This window comes from Diabrotica undecimpunctata, chromosome 3 (assembly GCF_040954645.1).
Source record: "Diabrotica undecimpunctata isolate CICGRU chromosome 3, icDiaUnde3, whole genome shotgun sequence".
NCBI classification, from domain to species: Eukaryota; Metazoa; Arthropoda; class Insecta; order Coleoptera; family Chrysomelidae; genus Diabrotica; species Diabrotica undecimpunctata.
The window spans coordinates 120424645-120449973 of record NC_092805.1 but is presented as its reverse complement, the minus strand read 5'-3'; the positions used below and the strand labels follow the sequence as shown (position 1 = coordinate 120449973).

At 33.5% G+C, this 25329-nt stretch overlaps 1 protein-coding gene across 3 annotated transcripts in view; it reads right to left on the bottom strand.

The window, feature by feature from the left end:
• The window catches only part of TBC1D16 (TBC1 domain family member 16), a 118774-nt gene that overhangs the window by 50229 nt on the left and 43216 nt on the right, over positions 1–25329 (bottom strand). For all 3 annotated transcript variants that reach the window (XM_072526786.1, XM_072526784.1, XM_072526785.1), the window contains exons 2-3: positions 18420–18727; positions 3509–3791 (exon numbers count right to left, since the gene is read on the bottom strand). In XM_072526786.1, the coding sequence (XP_072382887.1) occupies positions 3509–3791; positions 18420–18705 (569 nt within the window). In that variant the 5' untranslated portion in view covers positions 18706–18727. The remainder of the gene's footprint in view (positions 1–3508; positions 3792–18419; positions 18728–25329) is intronic.

Here is a 25329-nt window from a genome sequence, read left to right as displayed (position 1 = left end):
TGAATGTAAACACCATTGTAAAAAACTTAAAAGTACTATCTAATGTATATAAATAACTTAGTTAGACAAGGTTTCCACTGTTTTATCATTGTTTAGTCATTGCTATTTTCTTGACCTAGAATAGATAAATACAATCCAAATGTTTTCTTTGAAAAAGCAATAAACTTCTAGGCTAAAAATGAAATTCGGCGGCAATACTATACTTCTTACTTACCCCGGCGCTGACATAAACTCAAATCACAATTTACTCTGCTCCAAAATACAAATTAAATTAAAAAAATTAACAAAGCCAACTAAGCCTTCTTGTAAGATATATCTCGACCCCCTGAAGAACCCTCAAACGCGGGAACACATATCACAGCAGATAAATAGTAAAATACACAGAATATCAAATATACCAAACGAAAACAGAACCATCAACGAATGCTGGTATGATATTCAAAACTCGATTTTAGAGAACGTACAAGAGTCTTTGAAAACACCTACCATGTTGGCAAACAATGAGTGGATGACACAGTTTTTATTACATAACTATTAGAACCTTTGTTTTGTGAACAAATTTCGAAATTTGGGGTAATATATAATTTTGGTTTCATATAAATATTTTTCATTCATAATTTAATACCAAAATACAGAATGACTATTTTCTTGCAATTATAATTTTGGTTTCATATAAGTACTTCTTATTCATAATTTAATACCAAAATGCAGAATTACTATTTTCTTGCAACATGATGCAATCATAATTTTGGTTTCATATAATATCTTATCATTCTTAATTCAACACAGAAATACAGAATGTTTATTCTTTTACAATATGATGCAATTTTCTTAAAATCCTTTAAAAACTTTTTGTTCTTTACAAAATAATAAAGGTTAGTTTTGTTAAATAGCTTTCTTTCAAAATTTTTCATTTTATTTTTCTGTCTGAGCTCGTTTCCTTACGAGGGTAAATAAATAAAACCAATATTGGGGCCAAATTAATAGTAGAATCCAAAATAGGATTTATGAACATTCCATTTCTGTTCACAATTCCGATTCAATTTCAGTTCTAGGTCAACACCATCTTCATACAGGTCACAAAAATAAATTCATTTTAATTTTGGAGATAATAATATATTGAAACCGATTGTATATAAAACTTGAAAGAACTACACCCAAATCTCTTCTGACATGAGCGAAGGGCCTAGAATAATAATGAAGATAATGCTATACAGGTTGCTCTTGATGATGATATCAGACAAAAGATTGGCCTCAAAACACTCCCTTGTGGTATCTTAAGTCTAATTTACCCCAGTTCCTGATAAGAATCTTCGTGTTTTTTGTTACTAGGGTAAGATTTTAAAAGTGCATAGAGATCTAGGAATTGACACTGTTTGACAGATCGTCACTTAGTATGCTAGTAATTTCTACTTCGGATTAACCTCACAATACATATTAAACATCAAAATAGAAATATTTTAAATTTAAATTTATGGTTTATTTCCACTAAAAATAATATTACTCATTGTTCTACTTTCTACTGATTTTAATATTACTTAACACGTTAGTAGGTGTAACAAAAAACAATTGCAATATGGTCCATTAAGCAATTTTCTTAAACTACTTTCTTGCGGCATGTCTAATTTAAATATTATTTTTGCATGGGATGAAGCCACAATAATTATTGATTATAATAAAAATCACATGTTTAATTAGCAATTGTTTGACGTAAAGAACACAATGCAACACAACAAGCAATCTAGAGACACTCACAAGAATGACTTAAAGATGACAACAATACCATATGTAAAGGGGTTATCAGAAAAACTAAAGAGGATAGAAATTAAGTACAACATCACAATAACTTTCAAAACAACCAATATACTGAGGTCCATCCTTTCAAAACCAAACCCAACAACACACACGAAATATCAAAAAACTGTAGCTATAAAAAAATACCCTGTCAATGCAACCATTTCTACGTGGGAGAAACCGCAAGACCCCTAAGTGTCAGGATAAATGAGCATAAAATATACATCACGAACATATATGTAAACATGCCTGGGACAACAAGCACAGGCCACAATGGAAAGATGCATCAATAATCATGAAATAAACAGACATTAAAAAGAAAAAAGTCAAAGGAGCATCACTCATCCTACTTAACAAAGAAAAATCTCTAGCAAACCCATCAGCAGAATGCAGCAGGCTTTAGTTACCAATACTAAAAGAAGAAGTTAACAACAAAGATATACCAACAATAGCGGAGTAATAGGCGGTTAAAAAACATTATTTTCAATCTTACACACAACACACATGCAACACACAACACACATAAACACAAAATCGATTTTGCTCAATTTACGCAGTCAACCACAATTACGATACACCTTTTTACACAAACATATACAACATAGACAAAACAGTCAGAATTTAATATTTCTAGTGTAATAACACCACCCTCAGATTTTGTACAGTCATTATGTGCTGTTTGAATACAAGATCGAGATCCGGCATGTTAATTTTAAAATGACATAACCAATAAGAAAAACTGTGGTTATTCATTTTTCAGAATTTGTATAATAATATTGTTTTGTATACGATTTCCGGAATGGAAATCAAAAAGTCAAACACGTGCTAATTAAAAATGCTATTTTCATTGCAACCAATAATTGTGACATAATTCCATACAAACATAACATTTAAATGGCCCATTAAATTCTTAAATAAGAAGGATCAAAATATTGTAACGTAACTTGGGTGGTAACGTTACTCCCTGCTGCAGTCTATATTGCAAGGTAAAGTCAAAGGTAAGCGATGACCCGGTAGAAGGAGAATATCATGGCTGCGGAATTTAAGAACATGGTTTAAGAAAACCTCAACGGAGCTGTTTCGAGCCGCAGCGAGCAAGGTCATGATTGCCAATATGATTTCCAACATCCGAAACGGATAAGAACCAGAAGAAGAAGAAGAACTTGGGTGGAATTATTTGAGTACGACTCAAATTCCACCATGAACACTAAAGAAACGTCTTCCTCCTGTCACTGTCAGTGTTGCTTAAGTTTTCTCGAGTTCTGGTTTTACGCGTCCTTTACATACCGGCTGAGGTCTTGCCACGCGCACTTAAAAGTCTTTAAAACTGTATAAAACTGATAAAAAAAATCGCCAAACTGATATGTCTAAAACAGAAAACAAAAAAAAAGGAAACGGCAAAAGCAATCATATTTTTGTGTTTAATGCAAAAAAGTGGCCGTAATGTAAAGAGTAGGAGAAATAAGTTAGATTGAGTATCCGTTTGAAACCTTCGTCAAAGGACTGGCTTATCAGCAGATGAATTATTACATGCCGCGCAAGATCGAGAACAATATCGGCAAATCGTCATGGAAGCTACTCACGCCTAAAACTTGGGCACGGTACTCAAAGAAGAAAAGTATCCGTTATAAATAAGAATCAAAACAGAACAGAACAAGAGTTCTATTACAATGTGCATAATTTAACTGGCAGATTCAAATCGAGTTTAACTTACCTCGAAAACTCAAAATAGTCTCCAGGATCCTTAACGCTATCGGGTGTTTGTATTATTTCTATCTCAGGATTAGAAATATCCACGTTAATGCTGATTCCCTGCTTGTCGCTTCCCTCTGAGCTTATATCGGACATATCCAGGCGATCTCTGTCATCGTAGTTTAAGAAGGGATTAGTACTCTTAAACTCCACAACGGAATGCCTCTCGATGCCAAAGTCGTTGGAATCATTCGACGTTAAACTTTCCAAACTATATCTCTTATTGTAGTGTTTTAGAGGTGTACCTGAAACAAAATTTATTTTTATGAATAGGCGAAGTCATTAGCAAAGGAACGGTTTATATTATTACGGATAATATGTAAAATTTATTTCTAGTCTGAAAGAATTACTTTATATATCTTTTTATATATATATATATATATATATATATATATATATATATATATATATATATATATATATATATATATATATATATATATATATATATATATATATATGTGTGTGTGTGTGTGTGTGTGTGTGTGTGTGTGTGTGTGTGTGTGTGTGTGTGTGTGTGTGTGTGTGTGTGTGTGTGTGTGTGTGTGTGTGTGTGTGTGTGTGTGTGTGTGTGTGTGTGTGTGTGTGTGTGTGTGTGTGTGTGTGTGTGTGTGTGTGTGTGTGTGTGTGTGTGTGTGTGTGTGTGTGTGTGTGTGTGTGTGTGTGTGTGTGTGTGTGTGTGTGTGTGTGTGTGTGTGTGTGTGTGTGTGTGTGTGTGTGTGTGTGTGTGTGTGTGTGTGTGTGTGTGTGTGTGTGTGTGTGTGTGTGTGTGTGTGTGTGTGTGTGTGTGTGTGTGTGTGTGTGTGTGTGTGTGTGTGTGTGTGTGTGTGTGTGTGTGTGTGTGTGTGTGTGTGTGTGTGTGTGTGTGTGTGTGTGTGTGTGTGTGTGTGTGTGTGTGTGTGTGTGTGTGTGTGTGTGTGTGTGTGTGTGTGTGTGTGTGTGTGTGTGTGTGTGTGTGTGTGTGTGTGTGTGTGTGTGTGTGTGTGTGTGTGTGTGTGTGTGTGTGTGTGTGTGTGTGTGTGTGTGTGTGTGTGTGTGTGTGTGTGTGTGTGTGTGTGTGTGTGTGTGTGTGTGTGTGTGTGTGTGTGTGTGTGTGTGTGTGTGTGTGTGTGTGTGTGTGTGTGTGTGTGTGTGTGTGTGTGTGTGTGTGTGTGTGTGTGTGTGTGTGTGTGTGTGTGTGTGTGTGTGTGTGTGTGTGTGTGTGTGTGTGTGTGTGTGTGTGTGTGTGTGTGTGTGTGTGTGTGTGTGTGTGTGTGTGTGTGTGTGTGTGTGTGTGTGTGTGTGTGTGTGTGTGTGTGTGTGTGTGTGTGTGTGTGTGTGTGTGTGTGTGTGTGTGTGTGTGTGTGTGTGTGTGTGTGTGTGTGTGTGTGTGTGTGTGTGTGTGTGTGTGTGTGTGTATGTATGTTAATGCGAGTGAATAGTAAAACGGGTATAAAATATTGGCATATCTCAATTGTAAATACGTAAGTGTAACTATTTGGTCGTCATTAGCACGCAGCCAAGTTAGAATAGGAGAAACATTAACTTGGGAAAAGGATCACTGTGGCAATAGTGTTAGAAGATCCTGAAGGTTTTTTAACTAACAATCGCCACGTAGTAAGCTAAAGCTACCTGAGAAAAGAAATACCAAACGAATAAAACATTTAAAACAAGTAGCAAAGCTTAATGCAAGTGAATAGTAAAAAATTAGCATATCTCGCAATAAAGAAAAAAACAATGGTAAGTATATAAGATGGAAGGATAACAAAATAAAAAATACAGATATATATTGCCACAAATTGGTCGCTTTTCTCCTGGGGTGATCCTTTTCCCAAGTTATTGTGCTTCTTATCTAACTTGGCTGCACCATATAGTGATGAAGACCAAACAGTCAGAAATACGTATTTACGGTTGCCTTCCATCTTATATACCATTGTTTTTTTCTTATGGCGGATATGCCAATATTTCTTACCTTAATATATATATATATATATATATATATATATATATATATATATATATATATATATATATATATATATATATATATAATATAAGAAAGGATCTATGAATCGAAGATACGAACCGTCATGATAATTGAATTTGATATTGCTGCTGACATACTAAATATACTAGTAGAATAATCAATTAATACTAAAAGAAAGACAATTAATACTAAATAATTAATAAAAAGTCTGGCACACTCATCTACAATTTATTATACATAATATATAATTTCTTGAGTGGAAATTTAAACGTCAAACAGTAGTTATAAAATGTAATTTTCATTGCAATCATTAATCCCATATAAACATAATATTAAAAATCAATTTAAATAAATGTATTAGTTACATCCCTAGTTCAGATCTTCTTAATAAATTGATTCACTAGAAGAAAAAAACTGGATTAAATAACGAACTAAAAACCCCTTCGACAAGGTCTCACTTGACCCCCACTCTCATCTGAAAATTTGTATGGTATAGAACACCACTTAGGATAGGAGCAAATTATATTTTTTTGTGTAAAATGTATGCCGTTTATAGTCGGACAATTTTCAATTAAAGGTGACTAATCTACAAATTGAACTAAACGGTAGCGGTAACTTGTAAAATATCAGCAATAATTTCTTACCGGGGTCATTTTTATTGTGTATGGTTCGCCCAAGTGAAAAAGTAAGATAAATCCCATAAAATTTGCTCCCGTAACAATATAAATTATTGTATATATTATAAAACTTATCAATATTTTGCTGGTCTATATATATATATATATATATATATATATATATATATATATATATATATATATATGATATTTTAGTTTATTAGCTTCACATTTTATATGTGCATAGGCGCAGTGTGTTCTATTTCTTATTATATAATATTAACCCATTAACGGCCGCTCAATATACAAAGAGAAATTTGACAATTAATTTATTAGATTGGTTTAAAAACACATAAATTAAGATTTACAACCAAAAAGATTTTTTTTTTGGTTCTGTATTAGGTACTCTCTAATAAAATAAAATTTTACTTTAATTTGTTAGACAACTATACGATACCTGTCAAAAGACACATGATAATTTAATAATTATATCGGTCTTAGATTTAATTTTTACGTAATTACGTGTGATCCTTGTAATTTTATAAGGTAGGTAATACCAAAATTCTAATGCCAAAGCAAACAGATGACTGTATTTTCTAACATACTTCCCTGTTCTAATGGGGTAGTGATGCCTCTTAAATAGCCTTTCATACTCAAATTTCGACTCACTCATTACGAATCACCTTCACATTGGTGAACCTTGTTATCACAAACAAGGCTCTGACGAAATAACTATAACAACTGAAATTAAAGAAATGGAATTCGATTAAGAATGAGTAAGAAAAAATAAAAAAAAAGGATCTTAAAAAAAAAACAACGCGCATAGATGCATTTAAAGTAAAAACAAATGGAGGATAATTCTAGAAGGTCTTAGCGAGTAAGTTCGAATCAGATCCTTCATATAAGCTCATAATCAGGATCAAATTGATGACTGACGTTAACAAAAACATGAGACAAAATAAGCAACGAAACTAAGCAGCTAATAAGGAAAGAAGACTTCAACTACGAGCGGAAACATGACATAAAAAATATCACGAACGAGAAGCCTACGTTAAAAAATGAACGATAGAATACTACGAAAAAGAGTTTCCTGTTAAGGCTTATAAGACAATAGGATAATAAATTTTATATACTGTTTAACATGCGTAGGTACTAAAAGATAAATGTATTTCGAGATAACTTTCAAGATATTTCCAGAAATCTGAGCCGAGATGAATGTGTGCAGGCAACTAAGAAACAGACATTTAGGGTTAAGTTATCGTGAAATAGGCTTTAGATTAAGAGTATCTCATACTATAATATCACGAGTCATTAAACATTTTCGAGAAAAACGACCATACGAGACGGCGCGCGGCGAGGACAAGGAAGAGAAGAGTCACAACACCAACCCAAGATCAGTTTATCACGCTTCGTGCTATAAGAGAACGTTTTGTCACAATGAGACAATTACAAATACAAGTGGGAGATGTTGACAATATTCAAAGTAGTAGAAACACTATACAAAAGAGTCTACCAGTCAGAGCACCAGCTTTAAACGTAAATCATCGTAGAAGTAGATTACAATTTGCCAGAGAGCACCTTGACCACACATGCCTACATGCATACACATGCCTATCTAATAGACAGGCATGTTAGAGTTATTCGACTGCCAAGAGAACGCTATGTAGAAAACAATATACGACCTATTACTTTATTCAATATAGGATCTGTATTGGTTTGGGTACGAATATCTCTTACAGTGCGAACGGACCTTGTTGCTTTACGAAGAAGATTTTAACAAGCGAAAGGTATATTACAGACATTTTGTCTAACCATGTAGTTCCATTTGCTCCTTACATAGGAAATAATTTTCTTTTAATGCATGATAATGCTCGACCACATGTTGTACATGTGGTCTTTGATTATTTGGACGAGGTTGGAATACGAACCATGAACTGGCCGCCCTGCAGCCCTAATCTAAATCCCGTAGAGAATTTGTGGGATATTATTGATCGTCAAATCAGGAGCTGACAACCACCACATGTCTCTCTTGACGACATAAAAGTTATAGTAAGAGAAGTTTGAGATGCAATGGATCAAGACCAAATACGACGTTTGATATATAAGATGTGAAGAAGTAATTAGAAGTAGAGGCGGAAATACTCGTTATTAAGTGTTTTTGGGAAAGATAATTTTTAAAGGTTATTTGACTTATGCTTTTTTAGGCTTTTAAGGGCTCAAAGCACACTAAAATAACTTCTTCAAATTTGTATTTTGGTAGATTCCAATATTTGTGGAAAATGTGATTATAAAAATTACGAATATTTTAATTGCCTCATAGGGATTATTGGATAATTAATAGTAACCAGTTTATAAATGTTCCTTCCGGGAATTAACCGCCACGGACCAGATCGAGGTAGTGCAAACTGTCTATCAGTCCCTTTATATCCAGTCAATATGCCTCGAGATGTATGTTAAATTTTTGTTACCTTGATTTCGATCGAGTGGGTATTTATCTATAATATAAAAATGAATCGCAAAATGTGTTGGTAAGCGCATAACTCAACAACGCATCGACCAATCTTAACAATTATGTTTTTAAAATATTCCTAAAATAGCCCTTTTATTTTTTCCATACAAATATTTTCTAACTAAATGTAGAGTAGGTGTGTGCCTAACGTCGAAGATTCAATTTGCGCTTTATTGTCGCTGCACAAAGTTTAAATTTAATCAAATGTATGTTTGTGCGTGTTCGTGTGTGTGCGCGTTCGTGTGTGTGCGTGTTCACGTTGGAGGATCTAATGCGTTCACACAAAAGTGATAATATCGTGAACCCGACCAAATTGAAAAGTCAAAAAATGTAAGAGCTATAGATTTGATTGGCCTCGCAATATTCGTTCTTTTGTTTTAGTTTCGGAACGCGACATAAATTGCATCAGTTTTCATGTCGTTGAATCTGTCAAACAAACCGATGTTTGTTTCCAGAAGATGTTTCCATATGTTGCTTAAAATTACAGAAACCATGATTGGTTGAGCAAACGGGCTATATTGGCTGCAAAAAACATAGATGTAAATGAATTAAATTTCAAAATTCAAGAACAAATTACAGGCGAATTGAGGATATATAAATCAGTTGATTCAGCTACTAACCAAGACGATGTAGTCAACTATCCGCCTGAATTTTTAAACTCGCTGGTTGAGAAATATCAACCAACCGCGTCTTTGCAACGGCACACGGTTAGCGATAAAAAAATTATTGAACAACGTGATAGAAGCAACTATACTGAAAGGAAAGTATAAAGGAGAAAACGTTTTGATACCACGCATCCTAATGATTCCGACTGATATACCATTTGAATTAAAACGACTACAGTTTGCAGTGCGGCTTGCTTTTGATATGACCATAAATAGGTCCCAGGAGCAATCATTAGGTGTTTGTGGTATTAATCTAGAAAACCTATGTTTCTCACATGGTCAATTGTATGTTGCCTGTTCCCGTGTTGGAAAACCATCAGATTTGTTTGTATATTCACCAGGTAATCAAACAAAAAACATTGTATATCATAAAGTACTACAATAAAAATAAAACAGATTTTTGTTAATAATTATGATTCACTTGCTTTACAATAAAAAGATTACTAAAAATACTTATATACGATTTATTTTATTATTTTTTATACATCGGTTATTAATCCTATGTTAATAATAATAATAATAAATAATGAATTATCTCTATGTTTTGTCATTGAAGCACCCACTTTATAAATATTTGTCACCTTCAGGTTTTCACTATCCCTTTAGATTATTTCTCAATCAGGTTTGAACCTTAAGTTCCCCTCTTAGTTTGAAACCTTTTGGCAGACATCCCAGTCGGGGTTTTTAGTAGGTCCAAAAGGGTGATCAAAGTTCGTGGAAGTGAAGATACTTAGGTCACCCGAGCTGACCCTCACACACCGCCCTATCACCTTCAGGTTGTTACTATCCCTTTAGATTATTTTTCAATCAGGTTTGAACCTTAAGTTCCCCTCTTAGTTTGAAACCTTTTGGCAGACATCCCAGTCGGGGTTTTTAGTAGGTCCAAAAGGGTGATCAAAGTTCGTGGAAGCGAAGATACTTAGGTCACCCGAGCTGACCCTCACACACCGCCCTATCATCATGGTGACGGTTCTGTTCAGGAGAATTAAAGAAATAAACTGCCACATTCCAAATCTATTTGACAGAACGAAGTCTGTCGGGTCCGCTAGTATTATAGTAAATAAATTCCTTCTGTAAATTGTACATTCCACGTTTCTGATTTACATCCTCTGACCCTTTAGCGTGTTATCAACCATTAAGAAATAAAGTATAGATAGGTCACTCTTCATAATATATTCTGAGACAGTCTGTATCTCTGTACCGTAAAATGCTGCAGTATCATTTTATTTTTTAAGTAAATTTTGAAGCAATTTCTTTAGCGCGGTAATATAAAGAATTAGTTAATATATTATTGATTTAATGGAACTTAAACTGTGAGAAATTGTCATAGATATTTCAAACATTGACGGGGAGGAAATCATTTATTATAGTAGATATTGAAAGGAGAATGAACTATAAATATTTTTTAAACTGTTATCATTATAAACTACTATCAAAACGTGAACAATTAACACACTTTTTGTTGATAAGACACTCCTTAAATATGCACGAGGTTTTAACTACTAAACAATAGGACAAAAACTTTAACATATTCTTTGTTTTATGTGTTTGTCATCTTAATTATTAAAAAGTTAAGATACCTTTGTAGTACACATAGAATAAAGAGGTCGCATACATTTTTAAAAAAGCGTCAGTAGAATTTTTAATTTTTCAAGGTTAAGGTTGTTGAATTTATTTTGAACGTTAAGGCAACTGAACTGCCCAATATGTATAATGTGATGTAAAACACCGAAAAATCAGAAAATCTCAGAAAAATCAATTAGGTATAATAAAATTTATAGTTAAATTTTTTTTTCCAAAAACATGATGGGCGGTTGACCCAAAAAATTACAGTGTGGGGACACACGAAGCAGACAAAAGAAGCAGAGGTAGGACACCTACACGATGTACAGACGACGTCATAAGCTTCGCTGGAAACTGGCTGCAGGAAACTTAAGACCGACAGAACTGGAGGAAATTAGGGGAGCTCAATGTTCAACTTTGGACGCAGAAGGCTGGCTGTCGATGAATAATTAAGAAGCAAATCAATTCGTTTAGTTGGAACCTTATGAAATAATGTTCCAACTAAAGGAATTGTTGGATTAAATCGATTAAATAGATATGATGTTGGATGAAATCTTTACTGATTCTTATTATAAAGAGCTCAGTAAAGATTAAGACAATAAGAGAGCATCAAAATCCTTGTTATTGTATTAAAATATTGAAAATAATTGGTTTTTCTTCATGCCGCTCATTGTAAAGCAGTGGACTACTTCCCGATTACAGTTCTCCTACTACTACTCCCATACATTTTGTTTATATTTTCCTACTAGGTTTCAGGCTTTTGTTAATGAGATAGGAAATAATTGATCTAAATGCCGTGGCTTCAGCCAGCTTGTTTATTTCTGCTTTTGTTTAGTTTTTGCTATTCTTGGGGAGACATATAACCTGTGACCTCCAAATCTTCCAGTAATGGTCTTCCAGTATCACAGGTATTCACAGGAAAGAATATAATATAGACAATAATCTGGAACTGTACGTGGCATACAAATAAGCTGACATCATAACATTTATAAAGCTTGAACGTTTCCGTTTGATGGGCCATGTTAAACGGATGTAGGCAAATGCAATAGCAAAGGAAATAATAAGACATAAACCAAGGCCTTTGAGAGATATATCTCGTAATACAATAATAAGAGTATACAAAAACTAGAATTAGACTCATAATGCAATACTCTGCCGAGACATGGACTATGAACAAAACCAAATAGAACCGATTGGAAGCATGAGAAAGAAAGATACTTCGCAGAACGTTTGGTGGAAAAGTAGTAGAGGGAGAATGGAGAAGACGAACTATGTAGAAGTGTACCAATTGTATGCTAACCCTACAATAACAAAAGTAGTGAAAAAACGTAGACTAGAATGACTCGGACATCTAGAAAGAATGCAAGGTAATGAACAAGTCAATGAAGTCAAGAATATTGGTTGGAGAGTACCTGAGGACAAAAAAGAGAGGAAGTCCAAGAAAGAAATGGAGAGATACAGTGATGGAAAATGTCGGAGAGATGGAAATCAGATATTGGAAGCTGGCAGCTAAGAACAGAAAACGTTGAAAATTATCCATCCACCAATTGACCTAAAAGGACTGTTAACGTTATACATGCATGCAAATCAAGGAGAAAAGGTCAAAGGGAAGGCCCAAACTCAAATAGATGATTAACACATTGGCTGCCACCATAAGAGTGTTAGTTAAGTTCCCCAGGTGCCAAAGTGAAAAATGCTTACAAAAATAATATTTATTCATACAAATGGTAAATAATACAAAGTAAGTTTACATTCTTACAAAATTTTTTGAAAAAATAGCACGGGTGATCCTAATGGTACTGCAGTAACATATTACACACGTATGTGCCACTAGTGTCATATTTTCTCTTCTTCCTATTGTTTGTAGTTTTGGCGTCAACTGTAACAAGCGTATGCTTTACAGTATGATTAAACTATCGATGACAGCCGTATTTAATAAAACTTCAATTGCAGCTTTATGGTACCAGCAAACAGTTTTTCCTAGAGATGAGAAATAGCTTGCGAGTTGATCTGACATGTCAACACCATATTTTCCTTTGTTGTAGTCTATAATTGCTTCAGGTTTAATTATAGCTATACCAGCTTTCTTATGTTTAACTGTCTGGACGATTCCATGTCTGGTCGTCAAGAAGAGGATCACGTTTATCGTGCCATTTGCCCATTACAATGCCATCACGATGTTTCTTTCCAATTATCTCCCCTTTTTTAATTTTGCGGAAAGTATATCTTCTGGAATATATTTTTTGTTTTTACGTAGTGTACCTAATAAGTAACTATTAGCATCTAATAATTGTTTTGCCAAACGCACATACTCTAGTAATTATTGGTTATTACAACTCTTCCTTTTTGTAGATAGTCTTTTGCTAAAGCTAGTACAATTTTTCCAGATAAATCCTGTCCTTTATTAGCTATTTTACAGGTAGCCATTTTACGGGTATACATAATCATTTTCAGAGTATAACGCAGGATTAAATAATTTAAAAGTAGTCTTCTTCGAAAGGGAATCATACTTTCATCAACAACTAGTATTGAGCTAGGATTAATACAGCAGCCGTGTTATCAGCAAAATCTAAGAATCTCAAAAGAAGCTGAAATCTGTTTCTGGTTGTTACAGAAGAAATAAAAGTAAAATTATACAATTGTGACTTACTCCAATAATCAGCAATTTTGGGAAGCTTGACAATTCCCATATACATTACACAACCCAAAAATTTTATAATTTCTTCTTTATTGGTAGGTTTCCCTACATGAATTCTGGATGATCTGCTATAACGTTGTGCAATTTTTACTTGCGTAGCATTTCTGTTTATCTCCTCTACAATAAGTTGTAAAATTTCATCATCGATCCGTCTCCTGTATACGTGAAAAGGAGTTAGTTCGGTTCTATTTTGATGATAACTGCCATCATAGACCTATGATTCATTACCAGAAAACTGTATATCGAGACGTAAATGAGTACAGTCAACGTCGTACCTTTCATCGTCATTATTTTGCTGGTCATTAGAGGCTACCGATTGTTGTGCATTTTCATCCAATAAGCTTGAATCACTGTTACATTCATCTTCTTTATCAGATTCTTCTTCGTCACTCGGGTTGTATTCTGAACGGAATAACAAAAATTCATCAGAATCCTCTGTCAACTTTTTATTTTTATTTGGCATACGCTGCGTTTTACTTGTACTAGTACTTGTAAATTATCCATGATCTGAAAGAGAAATTCCAATTAAAAAAAGTAACTTTACTAGCACCATTTTTCATTAATTAAATGTAAGCAAAAACATTTAAGGTTATGTAAAATAAATACTGTAATATTTTGCTTATCCAGCAACAAAATTTTAAAACGAATAAACTACATATACTTACTTCATATAATTTTAAATTCGCCAAAAAAACTGCCAATTCCTCCAAAAAAAAATTTGATAGTGAATGCCACAGATAGTTTCTACACTGCCTTATTCTCAACTGGCGTTCATAGATAAAATTACACCTAGATTGGTAACAGGGATAGCCAAGGTCAAATCACCTTCGGATTTCGCTCCCATTCGTTTGGTGGCGCTGCTAGTCTCGTTCCTGCGCAGAGGGAGTGTGCTGTGGTCAATTCAAAGTTGAGTGGTTGAGTTTAGACAAATACGGCGCCATATTTGTATTTGTTTTATTTTTTATAATTTAAATTTTTTTATATTAGTAGTGCAAAAAGGTACAATTTTAGATGATTTTTTATTATGGCATTGAACACATTATATGGAATACCAATGGAAAAACGAAGAAATGAACAAAGAAGATGTTGTGTTCCAGATTTCATGGATACTACTAGCTGTTTAAAGTATGTTAATAAGGTCTCAATTAAACTACTGTATTGGCTGAACATATATTAATAATATTCATACATTAGGTTTACGTTAAGCCTATCTTACATTAATGTCAAACACTAGCAAGCATTACCGTTTTCCAAGTCCCCGAAATTATATGGATATGTTTGATAAATGGGTGAGTGCTGTTAAGAGCCCTAAATTGTAAATTTATGCGACTAAAATTGTAGTAAAATGCCTTTTGCCGAATTAGGCTTTTATTCACATAAAACTTGACATAAGAATGACAAAACAATTATTTAAATACTGACCAGTTGTTGTCACAACATTAAGAAAACTAAATTATACTACACTTGGCTTGTATTATTAATATTTCTTGTAACACATATAACATTTCTTGTAACATTTTTATAAATAAAGGTTTTATTCTATATTTTATTCTTTAATTTTTTTAATCACTTTGACATTTTAATGTAATGGAAAATAAATATAGTCTCAACATAACAAGAAAACCCAAAAAGTATACGAAAAATATTTATTATCGTATATGATACGGATTTTAGTTATTTTAGGATTATATCGATTTTCCTTTGCTTTAAAATGAGTTCACAATCCTAGGCAATATTACTAAACTTTTGAATTTAGCGCCATGTATATATAGTTACGCTCCCGGTCACTAGGTGATGCGCCAATCATTGTTTTATTCGTTAACACGGAAGTTTCAATGATAGGTGGTAGTGTGCTATGCTGTCATTACAAGCCATTTACGACATTATCGCACCTAACAAAAGAACCTAAGCAAGCTATGGGTTCTTAGTGTGTCACAGTAAAACTATCTGAGCGTCCTCACAGTGCCGACCATTATAATAATTATGAAACACAATACGCACAAGTAACACCGGTGATCCTAATGGCATAATTGTAATCTGTTAGTTAGGATCGCCGGTGATCCTTGTGGCTTGTAACATCCAATGTGTTAAGATCTGAACACCTTAAAAATGGCCAACTGGAAAAACAAAACAAAAAACAAGATCAGAATGGACGAAAATCCTAGAATAAGCCAAGACTCACAACGTGATGTCAGGCTAATGATTACGATAATGTGGATTATAATTTGTTTTTTGTTAATATTTCTGTTCATATTTAAGTAAAATTTTATGTAAAATAAATTTCATATGTTTATTTTTACTTATACAAAAATTATGGTTTTTAAATATTTCATAGAAAAAGAATAGTACCTTACATCACTTGTTTAGTGAACTTATTACTCGTACGAATGACGCCATTAGCTCGTTGCGGTTGTTCGTAGTCGTAAGTTCATCATGTGATATAGTCAATTTATTTTTATTATTGAATTATTCTCCGCATCTTTATATACAGGGTGGTCCTTAAGTAATTGTACAAAAAGAAACAGTAGATTCTACACTTTAAAATATTACGATTTAACCCAAATTACTTAAATAAAATATTAATATTAAGAAAGATACAGGGTGTTAAAGTGCAAATTAAAAATTTTATTTTTCGCTATAACTTTCATGTTTGTAAACATTTATGCATAAAAATTTATAGCTGGGTACTTTTAAATATGAGAAATTATAATTTGATGCACACTTTGATGTAGCTGATAGAGGGCGCCACATATGCCACATATGTGGCATACATTTGCACTTAACTTTTTTGCTCTTTGAGTTATCAGTATTTGTGATAAAAAATATTAAAGATACATTATTTTAACAAAAAAAAAAGATATACCTGTTAATAACTTCAAAACTCAACAGTTTTCGAGATAATCGCATTTTACAAATCAGCTGCATAATTCTGATTTAACGCAATTACTCCAGGCAAAGAAGGAAAAATAGACAAAAACGTTAATCAATCTAAATTTTGGTATAAAATACCTTTAACCAAAGTTAATAGTTAACGAAATATTAAATAAAATAAATATATCAGCAGGATAATTAATAATAGGATTTTACATCAAACATTTTATGTTTTATGTTAAACATTTTATGTTTTATGTTAAATTAAAGTCATAATCAAAACATTTTGTTTATAAACCAAATTAAGAAATAGTTAAACTAAATAACAAAACTTTTTGTTAAAGTAATTGTTCGATATGTCCACCATTTTATTTAATTCATTTGTCGATATATTCCATAAAAATCATCTCATATTAAAGAGCATCATTGGTTCTAAAGAAACTGCTGCAGTATTTATTTCTTCCTATAGTTGGTTGCGAATGTTTATGGGATTCTTATAGACACGTTGTTTTAATACGCCACATACACCAAAATCAAGCAGATTAAATTCTGGGCTACGTGGTATCTATAATGTATAATGGATGAATATGTTCTTTTGGATACATATCCAAATCTTATGGTATATTATGGAACTACATCTTAATTGTCGCAGAGGTTAAATAATGTATTAAACTGTGATGCATCTCATTCATTGGTTACTTAATTACACATGGAATAACCTATCGATGACATTACTTATTTATATGATTACGTTACAGCTTACGAGTAATTATAATTACATATCGAACAAATGGACTATTATGATTAACTAACGAACTAATATTATGCTGAACTAAATTGCTTGTGTGTTTACTATATTTATAACAATATCGGTTATTAGGCCAACGATGATGTTTTTGTGAAAATGCCGAGTCTTTAAGGTTAGATTTGTAGCAATAGTATTATGAAACAAGACACATATGTGTCCATCAATACCTGTGCTTTAGTTTCTAATTGTCCTAATAAAAATGGGTAATCAATTTACGTAATGAATAATAAGCATTATTTTGTGATTTTTTATAAATTAAATAATTATATTCATATCTCACCACATTGAAAAGAAATATGACTGCCACGACCAATCCAACGTTCAGAAAAGGTATATTTAACTATGTTCTCACTGCCTTCACTATAGAATGTGGTAGTGTACCATCTTACATAAACCACATATTTTGGGTTTTCAGCATTTTATAATAGGGAAAAAGTAATACAGCGCCAGTAGGTATAGAAATTTAAGAAGCGATAGAAAAGGGAAATTGTATACATCATTACGGCCAACGTCTGTATACGGACACGGCACCTAAAGAAGAAGATGAAGAATATTTTCTCCAATAAGACATTTAGCAGCCATAACAAAAATGTTGTAATGTTACATTATCATCTTTGAGTTGTTTTAATAAGAATAAACTATGAATTATGCTCATCTACAGGTATTCAGTGCTTTACCGCACAAATATCACAACTAAGAATTATTATGCAGCTGACTTATAAAATGCGATTATCTCGAAAACGAATAAATTTTGAGGTTACTAACAAGTATACCTTTTCTTGGTAAAAATAATGTATGTTTAATATTTTTTAACAGAAATAGAGCTATCTTAAAAAGCAAAAAAGTTAAGCGCAAATCTATGCCACACATGTGGCATATGTGGCGCCCTCTATCAGTAACATTAATGTATGTATAAAATTATAATTTATCCTACTTAAGAGAGTCCAAATATAAATTTTTGTCCAAAAATATTTACAAACATAAAAGTTATAGCGAAAACTAAAATTTTAAATTTTCACTTTAACACCCTGTAGCTTTCTAAATATCAACATTTTATTAAAGCAAGTAGGCTTAAATCGTAATATTTTAAAGTGTAGAATCTACGGTTTCTGTTTGTACAATTACTTAAGGACCACCCTGTATAGTTTTTCTCATATGTGTGTACTTAGAACTTACCAATTAAGTTGGTGTTTTTCGTGATAGAAGAATTCGGTATCCACGTCAAGAAAAGCGTAGGCCTTCGAGTATCATTATATTGATCAATGAAAACCTTTGTAGTTATGGTTAGATAACCGGGATTATGCAGATCATTGTCATGTCTCGCTGTTGCAGGAGGATGAACGCAGATGTTGTTCTTACAAAAGAGAATCTCATTGTCCTCATATTCTGGAGTTTTTAAAGTATCCTCTTCAGGGCCAAGTATGTAGGTCGATGCCCGTCGAATAATGTCCGTTAGAGGCATTATCGATTTATTTGATCTCTACCTGAAACAAAAATGTACAAATATTATTGATAAGCCAATATAAAAAATATAAACTTATAATTTATTTATATTTGATTAGTGTACATTTGATAAGGTACAAAGTTTTTAACAAAGACATTTTCAGAATTTATTATCAGTGATCTTAACGAATGAAATTTTTGAATATACTAGAATACCAGTAAACGAAATAAAATGTGTATCTCACATTTATTCCTATTGACAATAAACTGTCAAAGTTATACTTCACTTAAATGGAATAAAATGTACCTGTATACAGGGTGTTCCTAAAGTAGTCTAGAATATTATTATAGGCGAATCGTTATATGCGATTTTGTGATAGTTACGCCTGTTGCGCACGATTCTAGAGGAAATAATATGAAATAATTATCCATAGATGTTAAAGTTATGGGTAAAATATAAAGTGAAAAATTAAGACCATTACACTCTGACAAGAAATTGGTGACTCCTTGATAAATGTAGCAAAATATACTAATTGTACGAGGTGTAAATGAAATATGCGATTTACTTATCAGACACATGCATTTTGTATGTTTCTTTTGTAGTTTTGTGTATAGTGGTTTTAATGGAGAGGAAGTAAACATTAATAATAAAAAACGTTCATTTACAACAATAAAAATGGTTCTTTTAATGTTTTTAAATGATTGCGTCACCATAGAAACAAAATTTTAAAATTTGTAAAAAAGGAATACTTTATCTTGTTTACTAGCAACAGATTTTTTGCATTTTTTATTTCATTTACGATAAATTTCACGTTTATTCTGATAATTTCAGATCGCTGTTTACTATTGTTTTCACATCGTGTTCACTAATGTTCACATCATTTTACAACAGTTGTGGCATTACATGAAGATGTAATGCAGTACACGTTATATTGCAAATCATTTGAATATTGCCAATAGTACCGTCCATAATGCTCTTACAAAGTATCGTCAGACTGGAGAATACTCTGGAGATTAGGTGAAAAAAAGTGCTGAGATCAGCGTGATAAATGTTAGTACTCAATGGAGTGTTGTAATGTTTTCTGATGAGTCCTGTTTTTACTTACGATTTGCATGTACATGAACGTGTATGGAAGACACTCGCAGACGATTTGTACCTTGCTGTATTTCACCTAGAACGCTATTTAGCGGCGGAGGTAGTATGGTATGGGCAGGTATTTCTTTTAACGGACGCACTGAATTAATTTTTATCGAACATGAAACTCTAACAGCAGACAGATACATAAGACAGAATCTGGGGAACAATGTTGTCCCCTATGCACCTTTCTTTGGGGATAATTTCTTATTTATGCCGAATAATGCGCATCCACATATTGTGCGAATCGTCATAAACTACCTAAATACTGTCGGAATTCCCATTTTGGGTTTGTCCGCTTCTGACATGAACGCATAAGAAGAGATTTATGGGACATTTTAGGGAAAAAGATGAAAAGAAGGCAATCATTTCCACTTGCCAGAAACGATTCAAGAGCTGAAAATAGCCTTGAACATAGGGAACATATGCCCCCAAGAACAGACTCAGCTACTTATTGCAAGTATGCCTAGACAGTAGATTGTCAAAATAACTGTCAAACTTAATGTGAATTTTGATATTCTCCCGGAAATATATTAATTTTTGGCGGTAGAGACGAAAGACAGGAAATCCCTATAATAACATTATCTGAATTGACGGAAACCTTAAAAGAGGTTAAAAACGGAAAAGCCGCAGGGCCTGGAGACATTCCCATAGAGCTGGTTAAATATGGGCCGACTGCACTTTTAGAATTAATAGTAGACCTTTTCAATAAATGTATGTGTGGAGACCAGGAAATTCCTAAAGATTGGAATAAATCTTATATAAGCTCCATATATAAGAGAGGGAATAAAAGAGACTTTTCCAATTATAGAGGTATTAGTGTGACGAGCTCTGTGGGCCGGTTGTACGGCAGAATATTAAAGGAGATGGTTGAAAGACAAATACAAGATATTGAAGAACAAAGCGGCTTTCGTACCGGGAGATCCTGCCTTGATAATATATTTATCCTACGACAAATAATTGAAAAGCGTGTCGAACGAAGTAAAGAGACCCATTTGGTATTTATAGACCTTGAGAAAGCATATAATAGTGTCCCGTTAAAGAAAATATTTGAGGTCCTCGAAAGGTCCGGATTGGATTCGACGTATATCCGAACGATATATAAATTGTACGAAAATGCAGTAAGTTGTGTAAAAATTGGAACCAGAACCTCAAATGAATTAAAAGTCACTAAAGGCCTAAAGCAAGGATGCTGTTTGTCACCGACACTCTTTAAAATATTCGTCCAAAAAGCGTTGAGGAATTGGAGAAATAAATGTAGATTTATGGACATCGAAGTAAGACAAGAAACTCTGTATACATTGCTGTTTGCAGATGATCAGGTGGTGGTTGCAACCGATGAGAAAGATATAAATTATATGAATCGAAAATTATTTGAGGAATATGCCAAATGGGGGCTTACTGTAAACATAAGCAAAACAGAATATTTAAAAATTGGAGGAAATACCATAGATCTGAGGCTTGAAAACGCAGTCATAAAAGGCTGCAACCAGTATAAATATCTAGGAAGCATCATATCAGCAGATGGCAGAGTTAAGATAGATGTACAAAACCGAATAACCCAAGGGAAAAAATACATACGAATACTGAATTCATTACTGTGGTCTAATAAAATAAAGATGCATACCAAACTTCGCGTATACAGAGCAATTGTAGAACTAATTACCACATATGGTGCCGAATGTTGGACGATGACAAAGAATGAACGAGATAAAGTAGACGTTGTGGAAATGGATTATCTTAGAAGGTCATGTCGAGTATCGAGAATGGAAAGAATTAGGAATGAGGAAATACGAAACCGTATAGTAATTAGAGATACTCTTTCAGATAGAATACAAGGAAGGCAATTACAATGGTATGGTCACGTGATGAGAATGGAGGAGGAGCGGTGGCCAAAGAAAGCCTTAATGTATGTTCCGACAGAAAGAAGGAAAAGGGGAAGACCACCAAATTCCTGAAGAAGAATAATTACAAAAACAATGCAATCTAGAGGCTTAGAAGAGGGAGATTGGAGAGATAGGAAAAGATGGAGGCTGAAATGCGGGAAGCGGCAATCGCAGTAGGACCCCCGTTAGATGATGATGATGTTGGCGGTTTTCTGAAGATATTGTAATTGTGCTAACTAATTATTAATCTTCTCGAGATTCGGTATATTTAAATTGATTATTGGTAAATAAATAAATTGTCATTTATCCAGTCAATGTGAAATAAAAGTGAGCTCTAAGTGAAATGAAAATATTTCCAACAGGGAACGGTCCAGGATCAAGTGATTTCCAGTACCCTACAATGCAATTTCCAACTGTAATGCAGAACGAGCCTACAAATCTAATACATCCGTATTACCAAGTAAGTCAAATAAATACTCAAGATCTACCATTGTGCTCAAATCAACCAACAGTCAACCAAATGATACCTTTTGATAATTATCAACAACAATATCAGGTACAGCCAGTAGTTGCCCAGCAAACCAACTTTTTTCATTCTACATCAAACTCCCAAGCTAACTTAAATTAAAAAAACAATCCAGAAACACAGAATGAATATGATTCGATGTCAGATGAAGAACATGAAGACTCTCAAAATAATAAAAACCCATGGCAAACAATAAGATCAAAAAGAAAAAGGCTTAAACGTCAAGATTCAAAAAAAGGAGAAGCTCCAATTACACTCTCAAATAGGTTTCAGCTAGTTCCACAGGAAAACTCAATAAAAATTTTACCAAAGACACCTGAATACTACAGAAAACTAATACATCACGTACAAGAGGAAAATATCGTCCACTATACATACCAACCTAAGGAAGACAGAGTATACAGAGCAGTTATTCGAGATCTACATCACTCCTTTCCGATAGAAGAAATAAAAGCGGAAATCCAGAAAAAGGGCCATAAGGTAAGGAACGTTACAAATGTCACACAGTGACACAGATTAAGCCGTGAACCATTACCATTATTTTTGTATACGTTTTGTATACAATAAGGAAATATTTGAACTGTAGTATATACAACATTGTAAAATAAGGGTAGAACCACAGAGAATTCAAAGAAATATACCATAATGTACACGATGTCAAGAATATGGTCATACTAAAACGTACTGTGCAAAACCGTATAATTGCGTAAAATGCGCTGGATCACACAACACAAAGGACTGCAAGAAACAAAAAACACGCCAGCAACTGGTAAAACTGCAACGGAGACCATCCTTCTAATTACAGAGGATGTTCTGTTTATTGTGAACTACTAAATGTCAGATACCATGACAAATCAAAACAAATCACCACTCAAAATCCTGTCAACAATTCCAATGAAATATACCTACCCAACATCATGCTCATAATTTCAACAGAATCAGTTATAGAGATGCTACCATTGGAAACATAAATGCAGATAACAAAAATGACAACAATGAATTAGCAGATAAACTATCAAATTTCCTAAACTAATTCAAAAATATGTTCTCTCAACTCTTAAACCAAAATAGCATGATTTTAACCATGTTAACTACAGTCATTAATAAAATAACAAAATAGCTTTCAAGTCACTACGAATTGCGTCGTGGAATGCTAATGACATTTTAAACCATATACTAGAGATATCACTGTTTTTAAAACTGTATAATATAGACATTCTATTAATATCTGAAAACCATGCCACACAAAGAACGGTTATTAAGATACCTTACTATACTGTGAATTATACAAACCATCCAGACGAAGGAGCACATGCCGTTATTATTAAATCAAAAATTAAACACTATGCAGTCCAACCTTATATTACAGAAAAAATTCAAGCAGCAATCATTAAAATCGAAACAAACCCCTCCGTCACTGTATTATCAGTCTACAGCCCACCTAGACATCCAATTTCAAACGAGGAGTATCATGATCTAGGATCCTAGGATCCAAATTCATAGTAGCAGGAGACTGGAATGCCAAACACACCACATGGGGTTCCAGATTAATCATGCCTAAAGGTCGAGCATTAATGAATATCATCCAACAAAATAACGATACTTATCTACGGAAATAGATACTTATCTACGGGAGAACCCACGTACTGGCCTACGGATGCCAAAAAAATTCCAGATTTGGTAGATTTTGCTGTAACAAAAGGGATATCTGACATCCATAGTGCAATAGAGTCAAACTTCGACTTAACATCAGATTATAGTATAATAATAATAACTTCAAGTACACACATAATATGGAGAACACCACCACCCAAACTCACAACTAAAGAAACAGACTGGGATGTTTTCCAAAATTCTGTAAATACAAAGATTAGAGTAGATATTAGGATAAAAGAAAACCAAGATGTAGAGAAAGCAGTAGACTATTTAACAACAGTTTTATAAACAACGACGGGAAGCAACACCACAGCGCCAAAGAAGTGTGCAAGAAAACCATAATATCCCCCTCCATATAAGAGAACTGGTATCAGAAAAAGGAGAGCTCGGCGCATATGGCAACAAACGAGAAATCCACTAAATAAATCGTACCTTAACAGGATAAGTCATACACTAAATAGAGCATTACATAAAGAAAAAAACGACTCTTTTCAGTTTTATGTTTCGAACCTCTCACATGAAGACTATTCTATATTATGGAAAGCTACAAAAAAATTTAAACGACCGGCAATAACAAATTGACCTTTAAGAAAAACAGATATGACCTAGGCCCGCAGAAACGTAGAAAAAACAACAGTATTCGCACCACCAGATATTAATAAACTAATAATGATGAAGATGATGATATAAGAATGTACCTCGAAACTCCATGTCAACTATCTCTTCCTCTGACAACATTTACTCCGACAGAGGTTCGACAACAAATAAAAATGCTAAATCCTAAGAAAGCTCTTGGCTATGATTTGATAACAGGAGAATTACTTCGGAAGCTACCGAGAAAAGCAGTGGTGTTATTAATAATAATATACAACAGCATACTACGTCTTCGATATTTTCCAATACAGTGGAAATTTGCTTAAGTTCCTATGATTCCGAAACCTGGTATAGCCTAAGCATAATCCTAAGCATAGTCCCAATATTGTCGAAAGTATTAGAAAGGCGTAGTATTAAGTAAAATCGAGCAAGTTGTTCCCATAAACGAAATTGTACCACAACTCCAATTCGGATTTAGACGTGAACACTCAACCATCCAACAATACCACAGAATAGTAAATATAGTTAAAACAACTCTCGAAGAGAAAAAGTTTTGCGCTGGAGTGTTTCTGCATATACGAGTATGGCGTAAAGGTCTCCTCTACAAACTGAAATTACACCTAACAGAACAACTATACTTTATACTAAAATCATATCTTACTGACCGTTACTTCCAAGTCAAAATTGAAGAAAGCTACTCAAATTACCACATCATACAATCTGGCGTACCTCAGGGTAGCGTTTTGGGCCCATTTCTGTATCTAATATTTACAGCAGACGTTCCAACCAGCAATGACACCTTCTTAGCTACATTTGCCGATGACATGGGAATCCTGGCAGTGGATA